Source organism: Ambystoma mexicanum, chromosome 12 (genome assembly GCF_040938575.1).
Source record: "Ambystoma mexicanum isolate Mex_15411 chromosome 12, UKY_AmexF1_1, whole genome shotgun sequence".
In the NCBI taxonomy this organism is placed as follows: Eukaryota; Metazoa; Chordata; class Amphibia; order Caudata; family Ambystomatidae; genus Ambystoma; species Ambystoma mexicanum.
The window spans coordinates 651,574,674-651,596,406 of NC_090936.1; the positions used below are offsets into that span (position 1 = coordinate 651,574,674).

Sequence of the window (21,733 nt, forward strand, 5' to 3'; positions counted from 1 at the left end):
GAGAGGCCCACCATTGAAGGTCGTGGGCTACCTTGTCTGGAATCCGGAGGAGATCTGTCATCCTCCCTGAGAATTGTGACCGATGAGTCCTCAGTGCCCACTGAAGGGATCTCATTCTCAGGCGAGCCTCTGGCACAAGGAATATGCAGGATGCCATGAGGCCTAGCAACCTCAAAAAGTCGTAGGCTGGGAGACGTTGGGCATTTTGAAACCTGGTGACCATCTGCAGAATATCTTGAGCCCTCACCTCTGGTGGCGAGGCTTTTCCCAGGGACGTGTCCAGGACTGCTCCAATGAACTGGAGTCTCTGTGATGGTATCATCCGTGACTTCTTTAAATTGAGGGAGAAGCCCAGCCTGTGAAGGGAGTGGCAGACATAATCTAGTTGGATCCGAGCTTGTAGAGGTGAATCCCTTGCCTCCTTAGACTTGCAGCCACAACCGACATTAGCTTGGTGAAGACCCTCGGGGCGGAGGTCAGCTCAAATGGCAGAACTCGAAATTGATAATGAGAGTTGCCAATTGCGAACCTCAGGTACTTTCTGTGCTTGGGATGGATAGGCACATGGAAATAAGCATCCTGAAGGTCCAGAGATACCAACCAGTCCTGAAGCTGGAGGGCCTGAAGGATCTGAGAGAGAGTTACCATCTTGAACTTGTCCTTCCTGAGGAACTTGTTCAATTCTCGTAAGTCCAGGATGGGTCTCAGTCCTCCGTCTTTCTTTGGTATGAGAAAGTAGGGGGGAGTACCAGACCTTGTTCCTGTCCGCTACAGGTACCGGTTCTATGGCACCTTTCTCTAGCAGGTCTACAACTTCCTGCAAGAGGAGCAGATCCGGCACTTTCAGAGAGCTGTTCCCCGGTGGATGTCTCTGAGGGATGCGTAGAAAAGGCAGGCAGTAACCTTGGGCAACTGTCTCCAATGCCCAAGCATCTGACGTAATAGCCTGCCATTCCGTCAGATGGTGAGTTAACCTGCCCCCTACAGGTGTCTTGTGATCGGAGACCTCAGAGTGGTTTGGGAGCGGCTGATGCAGTTGCCGAAGGTAAAGCGGCTCCTGCTGATGCGGCTTTCTTTCCTTTACCCCATCCACCACGGGTAAATTTTCCTTGGCCTCTTGAGTCGGCCGTCCTCTGCCTCTTCCATATGAGGAATAATAGCGAAAGGACCTTCCTCTCCAAGAGGATCCTGAGGGACGAAAATGAGTTTGTCGGATTGCAGCTCCTAGTGACTTAGCTGCTGCTTTAGATGTTTGTAGTTTTTCCAAACTGTCATCTGCCTTTTTACCAAATAGGGAAGAACCATCAAAGGGCATATTTAAAAGTCTGGCCTGTACGTCAGAAGCAAAGCCGGACTTTCTCAACCACGCATGCCTGCGGATTGTGGTACTTGCCGCCATGGCCCTGCTGATACGGTCAGCAGAATCAATGCCAGTTTGAAGGGACTCACACATTGCATCTTTACCATCTCTGATGATATTTAAAAATGCGTCCCTTTCTTCTCCTTCCGGTATGCAGTCAGCCGCCGATGAAGCACACTCCCAAAGGGTGTGGCTGAACCTAGCGAGCGTACAAGTTGCATTAATAGATTTTAAAGCCATGCTACAGGCTGAGAAGACTTTCTTAGCCATGGCATCATATTTTTTATCATCCCTATCCTGAGGAGCAGTGGGGTAAGCAGAAGTACTGCCTGATGAAGTTGCAGCCTGGACCACAAGACTCTCTGGAGTAGGGTGCTTAAATAGGTATTCAGGGTCAGCAGCAGATACCCTATATTTCGCTGACAACTTCTTGTTAACCGCAGGGACAACTTCAGGAGTTTCTCAGTCAGTTAAAATCTTTCTTTGTAAAGCAGAATGAAAGGGAACCACAGGATCCTCCTGTGGACCTTTATCCAGAATATCTGTGAGGTCATCCTGTTGAAAAACAGGTGAAGGCGCAGACCAACCCATGAACTCCATAATTCTTGACATTAGGGTTCTATAAAGGGGTATCAGCATGTTCCCCTGGGTCTGGTTTGACAAATTCCACTTCTGGGGAAGTGTCTAGGCCACTTGCTTCCTGTAATGCATCCTGAAGGTCTTTCAACCTTCTTTCCTCAGAGGCAAAAGTCTCTGGTTCAGGTAATGTGGTCCTCTGCAGCCCAAAAGGCCTTTCTTGATCAGAATCTTCCCTTTCTTCAAAAATTGAAGTTAAGGGGGGATGCTCTGGTCTGTGAAATGGTATAAAACCCATCTCTTAGGCAGAGGGAGCCATCATCAGTGGCCTTGAAAAGGTCGATGTCGTCGACGCCGATGTAATAATCCTCGAAGGCGCCGACAAAGGCGTCGAGAAAACTGGAAGAGGCCTCGAAGAACTCGAGAGGATTGGAATCCTGCTCGAGGATGTCGATGACGTTCTCGACGTAGTGTCGGAGGCTCTCGGTGTAACCGTTGGCTGTGGAGTAGCCGTGGGTCTTTCTTTTATCGGCGTCGATGTCGGCGTCGACTCGATCGACGGATGCGTCGAAGAACCCTTCGATAACGGCGTCGATCTAAGCTTCGAAGGGGCTTTCGACGATGGCGCTGAAGATGCTTTACTTCCCGATGGCTCATGGCGCTTTCGGGTCGACTCTTTCGCCGGGTGCTTCGACTCGCAGCGTTTAGATTTTTTGGGCTTTTCACCCGGAGTATCACCCTCAGCTGACTTCGAGGTGGACGAGGCCGCTTTCTCGAAGCCGCTTAGCATCTTTTTCCTGAATTCCTCCCACTCAGCTTGAGAGCTGTGTTTAGTGGGGCAATTTACTCTTTCAGGGGAACTAGAAGACGACGATAAAGGGGATCTTCTTCGTCTTTTTTTTGAGTGTCCAGACCTCGACGAGTGGTGGGAGCCGATTGTCTCGACTCTACCGCGGAAACTTTCGAGGAAGTTAAAATTGACTTACCTCTCTCGAGCTTCCCCTTACGCTCCTTAAAGGCTTTCGCCGTCATGGATAGGCATTCCTCACACTCCGAACACTGGTGTTCGATTCCCAGACACCACAAACGGATCCTGTGAGCATCCGTCAACGACATTTTCTTCCCACAGCCTCGGCATTTTTTTAAACCGGACCGAGGAGTCGTCGGGTCGGAGGAGGAAGCCATCGAGTACGAGTCGGTTTTCTCGAGGAAATATGAATATATATCGACTGATGAACTGAGTAACGGTATTCTGAGGCACACGAAGCGCGGAAAAACGGAACTGAGCAACGGACGCTGCGCGTGGCCATTTGTAGGCATGATGACGTCGGCGTCGATACGGTGGCCGTCGAGGAGCACCTACTCGACGGACGTCGACGCACAGCGCCCTCTACTGGGAAAAAAATTTCCGAGGCCAGCAAGCTGGAGATACAAATATAGATAAGGAATACGTCGGAGGACACAATCCCTTCAAAAGGGAGGGAGGATGGGGGCGGTGGGGGGGGGGGGGGGGGGGGGGGGAGTACCAGCCCTTGTTCCTGTCCGCTACAGGTACCGGTTCTATGGCACCTTTCTCTAGGAGGTCTATGATCTTCTGCAAGAGGAGCGGATCTGGAACTTTTAGAGGGTTGTGCCCCGGTGGATGACTCCGAGGGATGTGCAGAAAGGGTAGGCAGTAACCCTGGGCAACTGTCTCCAATGCCCAAGCATCTGACATTATAGCCTGCCATTCCGCCAGATGGTGCGTTAACCTGCCCCCTACAGGTGTTTTGTGTGGAGAGACCTCAGAGGGGGCGGCTGATGCAGATGCCGAGGGTAAAGAGGCACCTGCTGCGGCTTTAGTACTTTTGACCCGTCCACCTCGGGTAGGTCTCCTTTGGCCTCTCTGAGCCGGCTGTCATCTGCCTTTCCCGAATGCGGAATAATAGCGAAAGGACTTTCCCCTTCTAGAGGTTCCTGAGGGGCGAAAAGGAGTTTAGCGGATTGCAGCTCCTAACGATTTTGCCGCTGCTTTAGATGTCTGCAACCTTTCCAGACTGTCATCAGCCTTCTTTCCGAATAACGACGAGCCGTCAAAGGGCATATTCAAAAGTCTGGCCTGTACATCTGGAGCAAAGCCAGACTTTCGCAACCACGCATGCCTGCGGATTGTTGTACTTGCCGCCATGGCCCTGCTGATACTGTCAGCGGAATCAATGCCAGTTTGAAGGGATTCGCACATGGCATCTTTGCCATCTTTAATAATGTTAAGGAAGGCTTCCTTTTCCTCTCCTTCGGGTATGCAGTCAGCCGCTGATGAAGCACACTCCCACTGTGTGACTGGACCTGGCGAGCGTACAGGTGGCGTTGATGGACTTCAACGCCATACTACAAGCAGAGAAGACTTTCTTCGCCATAGAATCGTACCTCTTGTCATCTCTATCCTGTGGGACAGTAGGGTAAGCGGTCCTACTGCTAGATGAAGTTGCCGCTTGGACCACCAGGCTCTCTGGAGTCAGGTGTTTTGATAAGTATTCAGGGTCAGCAGCCGCTACCCTATACTTGGCTGACAATCTTTTATTGACCGCAGGGATAACTTCAGGAGTTTCCCAATTAGATGTAATTTTCCTTTGTAAGGCTGCATGGAAGGGGACCACAGGGTCCTCCTGTGGACCTTTGTCTAATATGTCTGTCAGGTCATCCTGTTGAAAAACAGGCGAAGGCGCTGACCAACCCATAAATTCAATAATTCTTGCCATAAAGGTTCTATAGGGTGTTTCGGCATGATCCCCTGGGGGTCTGGCTTAACAAATTCCACTTCTGGGGAAGTGTCCAGCCCACTTGCCTCATGTAGGGACTCCTGTAGGTCCTTCAACCTTCTTTCCTCAGAGGTGAAATCCTCTGAAATAGGCAGTGTGGTCCTCTGCAATCCAAATGTTTCCTGGTCAGAATCTTCCCCCCTCTTCATAAATTGAAACTAGTCCAGGGTACTCGGACCTCTGAAATGGTGTAAAACCCATCTCTAAGGCAGAAGGAGCCAAACTCGTTATTGGGCGAGAAAACGACGATGTCGTCGACGCCGATGTGACAGGCTTCGAAGGCGCCGAGAACGGCATCGAGAAAACTGGAAGAGGTCTCGAAGAACTCGAGAGGATCGGGATCCTACTCAAGGATGTCGACGACGGTCTCAGCATCGTGCCGGAGGCCCTTGGAATCACCGTTGGCTGTGAAGTAGCCTTGGTCTTCTCTTTCATCGGCGTCAATTTCGGCGTTGACGATGGTGTCGAGTCGATCGACCGATGCGTCGAAGAACACTTCGACAACGGCGTCGATGGCGCCGATCCATGCGTCGAAGGAATCTTAGAAGACGGCGTCGAAGATGGTGCCTTCTTAACCGATGGCTCGTGGCGCTCTCGGGTGGAATGTTTCACCGGGTGCAGCGACTCGCTGCGTTTTGATTTTTTGGGTTTTTCACCCGGGGTATCACCCTCAGCTGTCTTCGAGGGGGGTCGAGGCTGCTTTCTCGAAGACGCTTAACATTTTCTTTCTGAATTCCTCCCACTCAGCCTGAGAGCTGTGTTTTGTGGGACAGGAGACCCTTTCTGGGGAAACAGAAGACGACAAGGAAGGGGATCTTCGACGTCTCTTTTTAGAGTGTCTTGATCTCGACGAATGGTGGGAGCTACTTCGAGATCTAGAATGGGAATGTTTTCGACGGCGAGGAGACGAATGCCTCGACTCAGCCGAAGAAACCTTCGAGGAGGTTTTGACTGACCTTACCTCTCTCGAGCTTCCTCTTGCGCTCCTTCAAGGCTTTCGCCGTCATGGACATACAGTCCTCACACTCCGTACAATGGTGCTCGGCTCCCAAGCACCACAAGCAGATCCTGTGTGGATCCGTTATCGACATTTTTATACCGCAGTCTCGACATTTCTTGAAGCCAGATTGCGGCGTCGTCGGTTCCGATGAAGATGCCATCGAGAACGAGTTGGTATTTATTCGAGTAGATATAGAGGGTTATCCTGACTGAACTGAGCAACGATGTTCCGAGGCCCCACGAAGCGCGGAAAAACAGAACTGAGCAACGGACGCAGCGCGTGGCTATTTATGGGCATGGTGACGTTGGCACCGATACGGTGGCCGTTGAGGGACATCGACTCGGAGGACGTTGACGCGCAGCGCCCTCTACAGAAAGAATTTCCGAGGCCAGCAAGCTGGAAACGTATTATCAAAGATAAGGAATAGGTCACACACACAATCCCTTCGAATAATTACGTGCATTTCCAGGTTGCTTTCCAATAGGACAAATGTTTTAGTGCCCTATTGATGTTTCTTTCACAAGGGTTTGAATATAGCTGCACTTCATGATTGCATAGATTTGAATTCTAGAGGGTAGGACAACCCCCCTGTTCCAGTGTTTTCCCAGCCCTTTGTCCTTCTGGTTCCAGGGCTGTCCCTTTTTGTTTACCACTGAATTTTTTGAGAGGCAATGTAGACATCTACAGCTCTTCTAATTTCCTGCTGCCGAGCTTCGATGGTTACATAATTTAATTTACCTTGGGAGCTAATAAGGATAGTATTTTTAGAATTTTTATTTACCTTTGAGGATTTGTTTTGGTGCTGAAATGATCTTCTCACAAGAGCGCATTTCCTCTGCCACCCCAATTAGATCACCAAGAGGATCATAAGCAGATATATTCAGCACTACAGGAGCTTGAGGTTTAAGCCTCTTGGTTTGTGAAAGCTGCGTATATTTTTTTGCTACTGCATTAGAAGCAGTCAAAGAACTTTTTGTTAGTGCTTTTACAGATTTCATATTTTTAGTTTTCTTGTCTTGAGCCTTTTTTTGCCATGTTAGCATTGCTTTTAACATTGTTTGATATACGCTCCGTCGCTGAAAATAGTGTGTTAGCACGTTTGACCAAAGATGTTCTCACAGGATTAGGGTAAGTAAGCGTGGCTACTGCTAATTGAGCCTGTTTGTTCTGAACATCCTCAGAATACATATCTTCCTCTATGTATGAAACAGGGAATGCGAAACTACCCACCACTTCAAAGCTCTTTGTAGAAGGGGAGAGTTTTGGCCGATCCTTAAGTTGTGTACTTTTCTCAAGGATCGCTTTTGGCTCAGAGCAGCCGTAATGACTTAGAAAAACGGCCCCTGCTTTCTATGATCTTGCTGAGTCAAAGGATTTTTGCCAAGAAATGATTGAGGAGATTTGGGCCGCTTGAAGATTTAATTTCATGTCAAGTGTCTCAAATAATTTTGACGAGGAGAGGGCCATGTTCATGGCATTTAATGTGATCTCAGCTTGTTAGAAGATGCTGAAAGGGAAGTGGAATTAGCAGGAGCACTTAATGTATCTTTACGAGGAGTAGGGGCAATAAATGATAAAGCCATCATAGAGTTATTCGACTGAGGTCAGGAAATAAATCAGGAGAGCAAGAGAGTTTGTGACTCATCCTGATCCAAAAAACAGGAGCCACCTGATTCCAAATCAATCACGACTGAGGTACTTGATAACAATTGCGGATGTTCTGCTGCACTTCCCATAGCGTTTGTATTCGGGGAATCAGACTGGGTAGATGGCAAATTCTTATCTGATTCTCCAACATCCTTCACTGCAGACGGAGCAGTCAAAGTTTGTTTAAGAACAACACTATCAGAGCGAAAAATTACAAGAATCCCTTTTTGTGGCTTTCTCAGTTCGATTAACTCAAGTTGGCAACTGCATAGCTTTTTCCGAGTTGCCATCTTGCTGGTATAATTCATTTGATGCTGCTCTTGCCAGTTCGTTTTGATTTGTCAACTATTCCGCCGCTACAGGAGCCGCTTCCACAGTGCCATTTCCAGCGCCCGCACCTAAGGTACAAGCAGGTGTTTGAGGTGATACTGCAGGTCTCTTCTTTATATTTGCCATATCTAGCACACCTGCACCTCTATCGCGGAAAACTTGCAAATGTCTGTATGCGTAGTAGATTTAATTGAATCAAGGGAGGCAATTCTACTTACACGGAAATTAGGCGTAGAGCATGTGTTGATTGGCACGCCTTTGCAGTGTGGAGTTGCCAGCCTTTCGTTTCGTGCCCTTTAGATGTATCTGTACAGGAGACGGCATGTCTGTACACAGTGAGTACAGACCTCGTCTCATGAATTATGACTTGGGGGCTTACGGGGCACAAAAGCACTACGGCACGCTAGAACCAAGCTCAGGGAACTATATGGAGGACCAGAGCGACTGCAGCGCCGCGGCAAAGCAGCACTTCTCCGGTACTTCTGCGGTTGCACGTGTGCCGTTTTTATAGAAGGTCACGCACGAAAGGCCAGAGCTTGCGTCAAAGGTGTATATTTACTTCCAAATGGACCGTAGCTGCAAAGTACCTGAAGATGTGAATTCCAAACACAGCAGAATCCTCAGCAAAGCAGCACTTCACTGGTACTTCCGTGAATGCTGCATTAGTGGGTGCTGTATTTTGGCTGGTGGTGGGCTGCTGCTGTTGGCATCTGCAGAGATGATGTAGTGCTTGTATGATTGCATACTTTCAGTCTTCTCCCTAGGTATTCCTGCTGGGTTTCATTTTTAATTATCCTCCCATGCAAGGGGCACCCACTTTGCCTCTTATCATTCACTGCTGGTGCGTCTCCTCTTCCTGTTGGTGTTTTTGTTTGTGTCTTCCTCTGTAGGGACAAGATATCTTCTAGGTATGACTTTCTTTTACAGGAAAGTGGAACATTTTTGAAAACGGATTGACAAAATGATAACGGGTATAAGATGATTAAAGCTGTTTGGTAGTTAAATCATTTCTTTCAGATAATGCAAGGGTAGAGGCATTCATCTATTTTGATTTAATTTTATACAGTATTGCATACTTTTACAATAACTCACAATCACAAACAATTAATCACAAGAAGAGAAAATAAATACTAAGACTAACATTGATTTTTGAAAAAAAATAAGAGACCTTACAAAATCAGAGCATCATATCATAAAAATTAGCTCAGAATCAAATAGAAACAGATAAAAGCGAAAATCAATAAATTAATCATTGAATCTCAGAATCACTATTAATAAAGTTGATAGCATTAAGAAAATGTAAAAGCGAAAAAATAACCCGATTTGAGTGACCACACAATAAATCTGACCGCGAAACCTCTGTCAATAAAATCCAGCTTTTAAAATGTATCAAACTGTTAAAATGCAATTTAGGCTATTTTATTTTACCACAATATGTTTAAACGATTCAACACTTCATCTTCTCTACCATTGGCCTCATTACGAGTCCGACGGTAGCCATGCCGGTAAATCCGGCAGGCTGCCGCCAGACTCGTGATGATTTACCGCCACCTGACTTTCTGGAAACACTGGGGCATTACAGCCCGGCGGTCCGGTAAGTCAGGCAGCATTAATTGTTAGTCCCCAATCCCATTGAGTCCCGTAGGACTCAATGGGGGAATGGGGAACATGGAAGCACCGGCACCGTTAACAACGGTGCTTCCATGAAAGTCTGTGGGCTGGGGCTGTTCCGCAACCCGCCCACAGACTTTTACTGTGCCGGTAAGCTTAGCGGCACCCTTGTTTCTGGACCGGCAAGGTTGTAATGAGGCCCAATATCTACATATAATCGATTCTTTCGGGAGCATACCCCATCTTACGTGTACCTCATTTGTGGGGAGAATATTCAGACGAAACCTCATGAAGACTGCCCGTGCCCTTCCATTGGGGAACAAACTTTGGTACGATATAAGCAGTCCAATCTTTTTATGCTCATACGTAAAATGCGCAAGTGAAATATATCCGTGCAGTGGTTTGAAACCAGTCTGCGGCAAACAATGCTTTCTTGATATGCATTAGATTTATGTTTAACTCCTTCAAGTGAAAGCCAAGATCTTCCACAATCTTCGTACATACTGTAACTAGATGTACCCAGTGACTTATTTAGACCATTTAATAGGAGGCGACCCATAGCTTCATAAAGAGAATCTTATGAAGGTGGGTCAAAAAAAAATCAGAATATTTCCATCTGAGTGTATATACAGGGGAAGGTAGGCCCAATTCATACCTAATAAACGATATGGGTTCGCACTTTGGTAAAGTTAAAGCTTCCCTCCACACAATTGTCCCCAAGAGATCCAGTTTATCTGCAACCCACATCTGCATTACATCCAAGCCATAAAGCAGTTTCGGTACAACCTTTCCAACATTGAAGAGCACGATAGATGCCTTACTGAAAGTGTAAAATATTTCCTATTCATCAGGCACATCTGTGCTCCCTAAGTCAATCTTCCCCTTTGTCGGTTTATTAAAAATGGTAAATCCTAAATAAAACTGATAGCAATTTAAAAACCAAGAGAAACTCGAAGAATTATTAAGATAACTAAAATCCATTATCTTGGTTTTTTCCTGGGTTAATGACTACAACTTTTTTCTTAGAATAGAGAGGGAAACCAGAGATCAATCTCTGGAGACACAACTGTGTACAATCAAAGAATATGATTTCCGCATATGCGAACCGATGATACCTATACGTAGAAAATTTAGGAGCGGCAAAGGCCGTGGGGGATATCTCCTCCTTAAGGTCTGATAAATATAAATTGGGGCCAGAATACAGACCTGATACAATCCTGTATCCGTGTAAATCTTTTGAGAAAGACCATCATGGTTTAGCCAAACCTGGATATTAGTTATTATGTAAGAGCACAATCAATTTAAGCAGTCCCTCTGGTATCTCCCAGCTTGCCAATTTACTCCAAAGTAAATTCCTTTTCACAGAATAAAAGGCGGATGATAGATCCACAGAGACGACAAAGATGTGATTATACCTCTTTGACCAGGCCGAATCTTGCATCAGTCGAATTATAATACCATTCATCGAGGTACCCCGTTTTTTTTACGCAAGCCCACCTGAGCTTTTTTTTTAATCCACCTACTTTATCAAACCAGGCCACCAGACGTTCTAGCAATGTGGCAGCAAATATTTTTTGGTCCGCATCCATAATCATTATGGGCCTATAATTACCAGTGTTACCTCAATCGCCCTTTTTTTAACATTTTTGTATAAATCGGTAAAACCTATTTTTGCCACGAATCAGAAATCACAATTTGGGAGGAAAAGAAAAATCACTAAAATACTGGCCCATAAGTCTGGTGCAGCTTTACATATCGGATAGTTGAGACCATTAGGGCCAGAGGCCCTAGAGGAGCTAGCCTTTACAGTAGCCTCAATTACAAGATCATAGGTTACTATTTCACGGAGTACTAAAGACTCATCACTACCTATGATCCTCTCTGAAGCCAGCAACCCCTTTTTATAGATGGACACGAAGTAGTCAATCCAAATGCTCTATTCAATCAGGTTCAATTGGATCCATGATTGACTATTCTCCATGCCATCACAACCAGCCAAAAACCCAAAATAGTTCATTGGTAAAAAAAGTTTTAACATTGCATCCCCATTATTCTATATCATTATGCTCCGATGACTAATCAATCAAATCTTACAGCCCTGTTTAGCAACCTTTATCTCTATCCCTTTAACACTCCCGACAACCCCACTTTTCTGTACAGATCAAACAGATTGTCTTAAAGCCTTTTACGTACACTGTGAGAGAAGGAGGAGAGGTGGCTGAGGGGAGCCTGAAAGAGAGCTGGGTGTCATCCGCATAACACTGAAAGTTAAAACAGAATGTAGCGATGCGGTGGGCCAGAGGTGCCAGGTAATGATTACATAGCCAGGAAGAAAGATTAGACCCCTGGGGAACACCACAAGTAGAGAGAGAGAGATAGAAGAGAGGAAAGAACCCCAGTTGTACCTGGGAGGGTTGGTCAGTGAGAAAGGAGATCAAGCAGGACAGTGCATGACCAGTGATACCCAGGTTGTCATGGAGGCGATTGAGCAGGAAGGCATGGTTGACCCTGTCAAAAGCAGAGGAAAGATTGAGGAGAATGAAGAAAGAAGGAAGATTAGAGTCAAGATTAGAGACCAAGTCTTTAGGGTGTTCAGGAGAGCAGTTTGTGCTTCTGGCAGCTCTGAAGCCAGACTTGTGTTCGTGGAGATAGAGTTTCCCCTCTCTTATTCAACTAAGAGCCAATCCATGACCAATGAATTCTTCTGCACGAGTGGAGGTGGCAAGGGGGGGGGTCCAGGAAATCTTGCAACTTGTATTACTCCCTCTATTTACAGTAATCAGGGCTTCTTTTCCCTCCCTCTCCTGCATTCCAGGGAATCCCTGCCCCCATCCTTTCATGGGGTCCAAAGAGACAGTAATCTCATAACGATTTAAACTGTCTGCCACACTTAAGATAAGGTCATTTACTACATTCGAGACTGCTTCCAAGGCCACAATATCTAACCCCTTGTCACTAATAAATTTGACCCACTCCATGTCCCAGGATTTTATTGCTTTTAGCCTTGGTATTTCAGAAAAAAAATCATTGAGGTTTCTACGATTAAGTGGGAATGACATGCCCCCCGGCCCTTAAACTCAAATATCAGCCTGTTCACTCCTGCATCGGAGGTCACAATGCTAGTCTTTTACCCCATATTAAATTACAGGTATGCCCCCCGGCCCCGTAATTTGCTTAGAGGATTATCTCCACCCTTCTCCCTACTGTGGGGCCCCTCTGCTACACAGTGTTGGATTAGCCAGCTGGGGCCTTGGGTCCCTGCGACCACAATGAGGTGCCAGAAACCCGTTAAGCCGATGGCGCCCTCTCTTCACACCACTGGTGCTCCTTTAATATACTCGGCATATGAACTACGGCCTTCGCCCCCAATGGAGGCCTTTCGACCTCTCCATGCTGAATTACCCAACTCAGGCACCTACTCACTGCGACGGCTCCTTCATCCTCATCCCCTGTATACATTTGGTCCCGAGGGTATGCCTTAACTACTATCCACCCGCTCCTTCTGGACAGCCTAGGAAAGTTTCTCAACATAAGTAACACTGGGTGGATCTGACTGGGGTGGGGGGGAAGGGAGGGGGATTCCACAGGGCAGTCTCTCGCCCCCCCCATGCCCCCATCCCCCCCACGGGCCTTAGCTCCCACCGCCTGATCAACATTCCCAGGTCCCAAATTTCTCAGAAACTCCTCAATAAGCATTTTATGCTTTAGCAATTGACTTTGTAAAATAAAATCCAAATCAGCCTGTATCCCCCCCAATCACATGTATCATGGCCCCCCCAATTCATTACTCGTGCCAGCGGATGTGATTGTCACATTGTCAGCATCTGATTGACATGAGCCTGTATTCTTTTCTCGTACCTCTTTAATATTTCCCTGAATTTCCTTCGGCAGGCTCAAATTCCAAAGGAACTTGCTTGAGGAATTACTGTTGCCTTTATTAGCAATCAGATGTTTTGTTTTCCTGACAAGTTCCCCCCTCACCCTATCTTTAGTGCCTGTTTTATTACAGGGTTCCAAGGGAATAGGCCCTTCTTGTTCGACAGTATTATCAATGATCTCCCTATTCGGGGGCAAGCTATTAACCAACCGATTCAATGTCATCTTTTCCATCCTGGAGACTGACCCCTCATGGGACCCTTCCAGGACTCCCTCTCCCAAAACAACGATTTCCATTTGAGGGAAATGTTCAACTCTGCTCTGGTGAACAGATGTTCAGGAGGCCACCCTTGTTTAGTGAAACAGGGAGCACTTTCGCAAAGTAAGCTAGGACAATTCAAGGTAGCTTAAAGAGCAGTCAAGACCAAGTCTCAGGAGTAGTGGGGGTGATCAGAGGTCTTGGATGAGCACACAAAGTAGGATGACAAGAATTACTCTTAGACAGTAGTATCAGGTGTGAGAAACCAGAAGGTGTCTCTGCGCTAGTTCCCAGGCATCTGTCATCCAGGTGGCCAGGAAACGGCCATAACTCTTGTATCTAGTTCCTGGGGGTGGACCAGTGGGGGAGGATCACCTGGGCGAGTGGTCTTCGGGGAGTGGGACACCGAATGGTGAGACGCGGTATCCCGTTCCCTGTAACACCTTTTCCCCAGCCTACCAAGTAGGATACATAGGAACTTTACCCCCCACCCCTTTTACAACACAAACACTTTCTCAAAGACAGTCTGCTATGAGAGAAAACTGAGCAGTATACCAGACATGTCCCAATACAATGGTCAGGCAAATTACTGATCATCACACACATAACTGACTTCCATTACACTTCCCCACATGGATGAAAGGCGGAGCACGAGAGCACACTCTGAGCCAGGCAAAACACACAAGGAAACAGCAGTTCCAAGATGGCAGTTTTAACACGAGAGGTAAGACGGCAAGACCAAAGGGGATAGCAAGGAGGGAAATTCCCTTGACCTTTTCGACAGGAACCGTTACTTTCCAGAGGCCTCTAAGAGAGAAAGCATAAGACCAGGAAACTTGGCTGAAGAAGCCGGCATTGTGTGTCAGAGATACCCAGGGCCCTCCCGTATCACAAGCCTCTGAGGTACTATCCTTGGCTCCAAGTTCAAAGCAGCAAATCAACACAGTCTTTGAGTTGGGGAGACCAATACAAGAATGCTCTGTGTTGAAGCCAAGGTTTGAAGCAGCAACATTGTATGGCGAGCGCTGGAACGGACATTGTTAAAACGTGTGTGATAAGAAATGCAAGTGAAGTTAAACTGCTGATGAGTGATTGAACTTTGAAACCAAGATACAATACCTTTGGCAAAGTGGTCCAGCACTGCGTGTGTGATCGAAAGTCTCTATAAGGTATCAAGCTGAGAATTGGCTAAGTGAAAGTAAGAAAGAGAGCACATCAAGAAAAAAGAGCGAGTAATTGTGAATGGAAGTGGTTCTGCGGTGGGTTGAGCAAAATCCTACGCACAATCAAAAATCTTTGATTTTAAGTAAAGAAAGTTTGGAAAAGAGTAAAGCAAGCCCGGCATAGGGAAATCAATTGAAAGCTTGGTGTTAAAGTGGGTCCGAGACCGGCAGAGGGGGACCCGGGGTGAATTGAAAATCACCCAAGAAGTTGTATATGAGAATCCTGAAGAGAAAGCAGCTTTTGAATGTTTGTTTGTTGCATCAGGTCCTCTGAAGTAAGAGGCTTTGCATGACTAGAGACTTTGGCACAGAAGGCCCCAATACTGAGATTTGAAAGCTCAAGTGTGCCGCCTTGTCCCGTGGTGAAAACGTGGGGAAGGGAAGCCAACAGCTTGAATATCCCGACATATCATTTCTTGAACACTTTTCTTTTGCATAACATTTATTCCCACACTATTTGTATTTAGAAGGATTAGCAATATGTTTATTAGTATAGGCCCTTTTATTTTGACAAGACACCACTAGGACTGCGCTATTTGATGGTCGTAGCTTGCTCCCATCTTTAGATTTAGGATCAGATGGGCGTTTTTTAAACCCGATTGAAGTTCAATAAAGACACTCGAACTGTGATCCCTTGTGTCTGTCTTACTGTTTGATACTATGCCTTCCTTACACAGACCTCCAGATAAGGTTCAGGCCTTTTTACGCATGACAATCTTGCAAATACAATGTTATTATTTTCCTGCGTACATTTACACACAAGTTTAGAGCAGAGGGCAGTGCAAAGGTCAGGTTACTTGACAGAAACCAGAACGCTTCTTTTGATTTTTTATCTACAAGGATGTAATTGCAAGCCATGGAGAAAAGCCTCTAAAACAGAATATATTTCTCTGAATCCCTTCAAAAAAAAGAAACTGCACACTGTGATAAAAGGAATGGTTTCTTTCCATTCAGCTTCTGCTGTTTAGATAATGGAAGCACTGTGCATATTTATTTTCCTAGCATTTTAGGATTGTATAATAAGATGGAAAACTAAGTTGCAATTGAGAATACATTTTTACAACAAATTCGTTTTTTTTTCTCCAGTGAAAGCAAACCAGCATTGCACAATAGTATTTTTCAGAGATCCTGTGCTGTGTGCATAACCATGCGGAGGCAAATCATTTTTACACTTATAATTTAATGTACACTCAAATTATAAAAACAGTGTGTAAAATGATGAGTATGCATGGTCTAGTGTACATGCATTCAACCTTGCAGTCAATGGGGTACATTACTATAGATGGTCAGTGGCAGCAGAGTCTTTGCTCAAGGGTGAGTGATTGTCATTACACCAATCACAGGTGTTATAGCCTCTCTAATTTTCAAGACTACAATTAAAAACATCCAAAACCTGACTCTCTGGGTAGTGCAAGCGTTGTCCAAAAACAAACAAATTAAAAGTACATTTGTAATTGAAATAGAAACTCAGCAAAACCTGTCCCTGTGATAATCCAGATAGGTATTTAACTTATGCAGCGCTTCATACATGCCTCGTCCAACATCTAGGGACTGATTATTTTAACTCAGACGATACACAGTTTACCGACCTCTGAAGGATGTTAGCCAATAACATAGCTCAGCCGGTTGAATGCTTGTTACTGAGATCTGTAGGTTGCAGGTTAGAATCCCGGCAAAGCCAACTCAGCCTTTCATCCTTTCGAGGTCAATAAAAGGAGTACCGACTTCGGTTTGGTGATAATTGTGAGAAATATATTCTCTTTACAGCGCTTTGCCAGAAGCGCTATATAAATAACCTTTATGGCCATGAGATTAGGTATATAATTTAGCATAGAGCAAGGCATAAATTAGTTTTCAAAAATTGATTAGCAGTTTGCCAATTAAAATTGTATTAATTAGCAAACAGACCCATTTGATTAGCAATGTTGTACTAATATTGTTCATTTCACCAGAAGTTATATGTACCGAAGACATGAAATGAGCAACAATACAGCAGTTTTGCATACCTCTAAATGAAAACATTAGTGACAAAAGTTGGGACTTGTTGAGCGTTGAGACCATACTAATGGGATAAAGGGACTACATAAATGGCAAAGTACTACTACATGCAAATTATTTAAAATTCAGCTAGACCTGCAGGTCGGGTAACTTAGTTTACCTATTCGACCTAAGACAAATGCACTCAACCCATAGTAACGAATGACAACAAATATAAATGCCATTTCCGTAAAATGGTGCGTGTTACTACAAACCTGCTTTATGGTTGCCACACTGCTAACACCCAGAGGCCAGCCATACACACAAACTTTTATTTGACATTTACTGCAAACAAAGTAAATGTTACATAAACGTTCGAAACATCCCTTGCAACTGGTACTCGCCCTTCATAAAACTACTTGACTAGGCGAGTGGGCGAAAAGATCTTGCGAGTCATGGATGCGCATCTGTAAAATGTAAAAGGTTAGCTGCATGAATGACACAAATAAATAGATATGATAATAAGGCTCCGAGAACAGTTTTGCCAACTGTCTCCCGCAGATGCGAACATATAATGCAATCATAATTATAAAGCAAAGCGGGCTCTTGAGGCTAACTACAGTGTATGTTACTGCACTAGATCTGTAGATGTACCAAATAGATGGAACTACTGATCACTACTTTCCGTAAACATCTAGTTAGCTTTGTGTATTCATTATGTAATATGGAAAAAAGTAAGACTATGCAGAGTGGATGGCATAGCAAGCAGAGAACTGGGCAAACCAGGTGGAATATTGTAGTTTGTGGTCATCTCGCTTTCAGGGTAGCTGGTATAAAGCAACAGAGTGATAACATAGAATGTCAAGGAGTATGGAATCAGCTAATGGGTTGAGCACCAGTTGCACAGATGTATGCAACCAGCAGGTTACTGAACTACGTGTGTCAAGCATTTAATCATGTGGACACATATTGGTCCTTGCCAGACTGGAAATGGTTGGCTTGATAAAAGTATCACTAAAGTATAATTCTGATTACTTCTGGTTTGCAGTCATTTAGAAAAGAAAGAAAAATGTACTTCTTGCCAAGCACTCCCATGCAGGCCTTTGGCACATAAGAGTGGAGGAGATGATTACTGTTGTACTTTCTCTCCATTATCACTTGACCTGAAGACAGAAAAAAGAGACAAGGGGGCACTGATGGCAAGAGAGGAATGCAGGGCTAGCTGTGCTTTGATTGAACATGGGAACTTAAATAGCTAGCTTTGCTACACAAGTATCAATTTGATTAACAAACCTACAAAATTGCATATCAAATTGCTATGCAACACTGCTTATTTTATGCATTGTGGAGTCCTTGCTTCGCTGCACTGTTGTATCATAACATTGGTATACCATTAGGTAGGAATAGCTCCAGGATATGAGGACTTTCATTAAACATCAAAAGACAATTGCTATCAAACCTCAAAACACACAAGACCATGAATGTTTGCTTTACTATGTAATTGGCTAGGTTTTTGTGTTTTCAACATTTAAATAAATACAGGAGAGATCAAATGGCCAGACCCTAGAGAAATAATGAAAAGTGTATTCTCTCACAATGCAGAAAGCTGCAGCATGGTAATGATTTCCATACTGTTTTTCCACACATCTGCTGGATGTCACATACATTTTACTCACTTGCAAAGGAGAAAAGTCCTTTCTACTCTCTTGAAATCACATTTACTCTCAAAAGTTTAAGAATGGGGAGAAAAAATACTCCCACCTCAAAATCTTATCTGGAGCACTGAACACAATACAGTCTTGTTTAGTTACAAGCCTCAGAAGGCATACACATATGCATGTCTTGAAGTGCTTAAAACGACTGTCCAGCTGCAGAAGCAAATGTTGCCAAGCACTGCCATTAAATACAAAGTGATCTTCTAGTTCTAAGCAGAACAAATACATTTAAAAACATACACACACACACATATAGTTTTGCACATGTAGATTGTAAGCAGCAAATTGAAATACGTACCACAGATACATTTAGACTTCCCATACTGGGTCCTTCTCCAGGAGTACATAGGTTTGGTGTGCAGTTTGCTTTCAGCGTATCAATAATATGAGCAGGGTCTGTCGAGGTTTTAACATCTGTAAGACCTTTAGCCCAGGCTGAAGCACTCACCAACCACAGAAAGGCAAAGATGATGGTAACCACAAAGTCCTAAAACAAAAAGAGGGTAAACATAAATAACCTATCAATCACAAGCACCAATCACAAGCACCAAGGTATATACGAACACTGCATGTAAAAGCTAAAGATATTCTAGGTCATCACCACCCAGCTCACACAGTCCAGGTTTCAACAATAAACATAACTTCATCTACAAATTTCTTTTCATTCGTAGGAGTACTTAATAGAATTATCACATTAGAACGTGACTTCAAATCACTGTTTCATACCAATCAGTTTGTACAAATCATATAAGATATGAAAAAGGTTCATATAACAAGAAAAGCAAAATCCAGTCCAACGTAATGCATTATTGCACATTTTCATATTCTTCTGCATTTTTCTTGCCTACACTGAAGCACTAATCATTCTCAGACTGTTCAATAATAATCATCTATTTATTTATTTAATGTGATACAGTCTATTTAATAAACTTTACACATATTAATAAGTAAGCACCATATATAGATTAAACTTCCATGAGCAGAATAATAACAATGTAACAATATGATAAATAATGAACTATTTACACATATAAAATCAATCTCAAAGCTCAAATAGCATGTGAAATAAAAAAAAAATTAAAAAAAAGGTACAAAGAAGAAGAAGAAACGAGGGCCGGGGTAGTGACTGTTTTAGGTTACGAGTACTAATTTCAAATCTGAATATTCAATATTTCTTCTATCTTAATCCAGATATTGAAGAGAGCTAACATTTCTCGCATGCTCTCAGAATTCATGCAGTGATGCCAGAATAATGACGTTCCGATTGATGATAGGTTATGGGAAAACTTCCCCAGATGACAATGGATTACATCAATCATAGTGCCACATTCTGTCAAAACATGTCTTGCTGACTCTATTACTTTGCTTCCTTCACACAACCGACAGGTGCGTTGTTCCAATGACAACTGCAGACTTCTGCCCGTGACCAACAGGATAGGCAGTTGGTCCATCCTTAATAAAAGGATAAATCGTCGCAGTTTTTTTGAAGGGCATAGATTGAGATACCCTTGGGGTTGCAAGAATGAGTATAACCTGTATTGTACAAATGCGTAGCTTTTCAACGCGCTAAGGTGAGCGAAATTCTCTAGCCAATCCCACATTTCTACCCTCTTATCAAGTGCATTTTGAACTTGCTTAGAGTATGGGCCTTCTCGCCAGGTCCATCCAATTGTGGCCAGAAGTTTTATCATCGTCACAGATGGTGACTGAGGATTTTGTTTCTTGCACAATTCTTGGAAGATAGTAAGCAGGAGAGGGTTAGCTGTTGTACTGCACATTTTCAAATAGTGCCCCAATCTCCTTTTCATGACGATAGCCTTCATAGAGGGAAGCCCTAATTCTAATCGGATAATTGCCATCGGGACTCCCGGGCCCAGGCCAAGTATGCGACGCCAGAACTTCCCCTCGATGATTTGAAGCCAGCTAGGATCTAAGTCATCATCATCTATACAAGACAAAAGGACTCATTACAAGTTGGGCGGTACAGGTAAAATGCGGCAGTATTACCGTATGATGCTGCATTACCGCACCGCCAAACTATACGTTTGGCTGAAAGTTGGAGGATTCTCCTCCAATTAGGAGCTAGAAGTAAATCCACCAGCTTTCCACCAAAAATTTCCATCGAGTACTACGGACTCCAATTACCGGGGACTAACACCAACTACCAGCACTGGAAACACCAGTGTTTAGGCGCCTTACAAATGTTCAATAACAACAACAAAAAAATGTCATCCGGCGGTAATACAGCCGGACCAAGTGGCAGTAACGGTAATACAGTTTGGTGGTATCTCGATGGATTTACAGCTGAGCTACCAGCAAAACTATGATGAGGCCTAAAGTATAGCCATAACTCCAAACACAAGGTTCTGTATATTAAATTGGGTATGGTGTGAACTAAGGCAGGACAGAATAAGAGTGGAAAATAGTTGTAAATCAGGAACATTTCTAACTGAGACTTAACTTTTACCTTTGGAAAAATAAGCCAATGTTCGGGGGGGTGGCTAAACATCAACCAAGATGCCCGCCTTAGTGTAGCACTCGCAATCCACCTCAATCTTCACGTTTATCAATGTGTGCACCTCAAAACGCTCTGACCACAAGTGCGGTTTCAAATTACTCCTTTCAGCTGGATCAACTCGGGACAACACTGAAATAAACAAAGGAAGACTAGCACGCCTAGAGAACAATGGCCCTGAAAAGCAACACATACACATTTGTAGAGACTATTGCGTCCTACTAGATATGCTATGGAATGAGCTTGGTGCTGGTTGTGCAACGCTCTGGAGACAGCAAGCTTGAACATGAGAACTGAGAGCAGTGTACCTGTGATGAGGACACAGAACCTTTGTTGAGGCAGGTAAACCTGGCCATATGGCATGAAGATCAGGAGCCCACATGCCTGAGGATGCAGTATGTTCGGCCCAGTCCCATCCCAGCATAACACTGAGCAGGAACCTGGCAGCAGTTCTGAAGTAGGGAGAGGAGATTACCTCTGCTCAGGGGACAGACACTGGCCACCTGTACTTACGGACTCCGGCCCCCAATGCAGTTCTTAAGAGGCAAGAGAAAAGGCATGAGGAAAAAGCCAGTGGTAACAACTCTGGTAGGACCGGTAGGATGCCTGTTAATCCAGCCACCTACAGTTGGAAGGAAGCAAACTGTTTACGAAGCTGTCACACTCAGGGACTTAAATGTAAAGACAATATCTCTGAATTCTGCAAGTGGGATTCCCCACTGTGAAATACAGCCCCAGGAAATGTGTGATACCACAGACACTGACCAAAGCATCATCTAATGCCATCTCCCTCCCCAAAAATCATACAGAAAACTTCATAGCACCGCTGGCTAAAAGCTCAGATTG

General features: G+C 44.6%; 1 protein-coding gene across 1 annotated transcript in view; it reads right to left on the reverse strand.

The window, feature by feature from the left end:
* SYPL1 (synaptophysin like 1) overlaps positions 1-21,733 on the reverse strand; it is a 432,272-nt gene that overhangs the window by 117,462 nt on the left and 293,077 nt on the right. The window contains exon 5 of the mRNA XM_069629128.1: positions 18,671-18,859. Coding sequence (XP_069485229.1) covers positions 18,671-18,859 — 189 coding nt within the window. The remainder of the gene's footprint in view (positions 1-18,670; positions 18,860-21,733) is intronic.